The following is a 1,216-nucleotide window of genomic DNA, read 5'->3' as shown; positions in this document are numbered from 1 at the left end:
CAGCATTTATTTAAAATAGAAAGATTTTCCAACAATATACACTACTGTTCAAAGGTTTGAGGTCAGTCAATTTTTATTCTTTCTTTTTTTTTTTTTTAAGAAATTAATACTTTTACTCAGCAAGGATGTTTTAAATTAATAAAAAGTGATAGCATAGATTTACATTATTAGAAAAGATTTATATTTTGAAAAAATGCTCATAGGTTCCAAAAACTGTTTGATAATTCTAATAATAAATCAATATTTTAGAATGATTTCTGAAGGATCATGTGACACTTCAGACTGGAGTAACAGCTGATGAAAATTCAGCTTTGCATCACAGGAATAAATTCTATCTTAAAGTATATTAAAATAAAAACCATTATTTTATATTGCAATAACATTTTGCAATTTTACTGTTTTTTTCTGTATTTTTGATCAAATAAATGCAGACTTGAGGAGCATAAGAATTAATTTCACTACAGCGCAGACGACAGACCAATAACTTGAGTGTTTCCTCTTTCAGAGGGTCACCTACACACCTCCATTAAAATCTCTCAGCCTTTAAACGTCCCACAAACCCCTCCGTACCGCTGATCTCATCAAGACACACACCGAATCGGGAATATCACTGATACGCACAATTACTCACAATATGGCTTTACACCCTGGAAGAACACACTCCAACATCTTTACCCAGAATTCAACAGAGAATAACACAAGCCTTGCACAAGACCCTATACAACAGAGAACAACTCATGTTTGATTCAGGTTGAGTTAAAACAACACAGGTATGCAGTTTCACGTCAATATACAACTTTGCTGTGTTAACTAAAGTAAAAAAGCTAGCAAACAGATATTCTTAATGAGTATTATTGGCTTTTTTTCTCAGTTAAAACATCTACATTGTCAATAAATACATAAATAAATAAGCAGGTAGGTATAGAATTATAATTTGAAACAATTTCACAAATAATAATGAAACTGCAATTAACACATTCAATTGAACATGAAATGTTGAAGTAGAAAGACTGAAATATTGTGAAATTTACTCCAATAATTTTTTATTTACAACTTCAAAAAGTGTTTTACAGTGAAAAAAATCATTAAAATTAAGTTTAATTGAGAAGCAACAAAGGTATTAATACAAAGGTATTAAATATTAAAATTAAATAATAATTTTATATTTAGATATTTTGCCTAAAAAATTTGTCAAATGTATTTAAATATGTATTTC

The 1,216-nt window shown here is 28.5% G+C and overlaps 1 protein-coding gene across 1 annotated transcript in view; it reads right to left on the bottom strand.

Annotated features, from left to right (window-relative positions):
• Positions 1-671: 671 nt before the first annotated feature.
• LOC141334928 (colorectal mutant cancer protein-like) overlaps positions 672-1,216 on the bottom strand; it is a 37,022-nt gene continuing 36,477 nt past the window's right edge. Inside the window, exon 9 of the mRNA XM_073840152.1 lies at positions 672-716. Within this exon, the coding sequence (XP_073696253.1) occupies positions 672-716 (45 nt within the window). The remainder of the gene's footprint in view (positions 717-1,216) is intronic.

This window comes from Garra rufa, chromosome 5 (assembly GCF_049309525.1).
Source record: "Garra rufa chromosome 5, GarRuf1.0, whole genome shotgun sequence".
Taxonomy (NCBI): Eukaryota; Metazoa; Chordata; class Actinopteri; order Cypriniformes; family Cyprinidae; genus Garra; species Garra rufa.
This window is presented reverse-complemented; position numbering and strand designations above follow the sequence as displayed.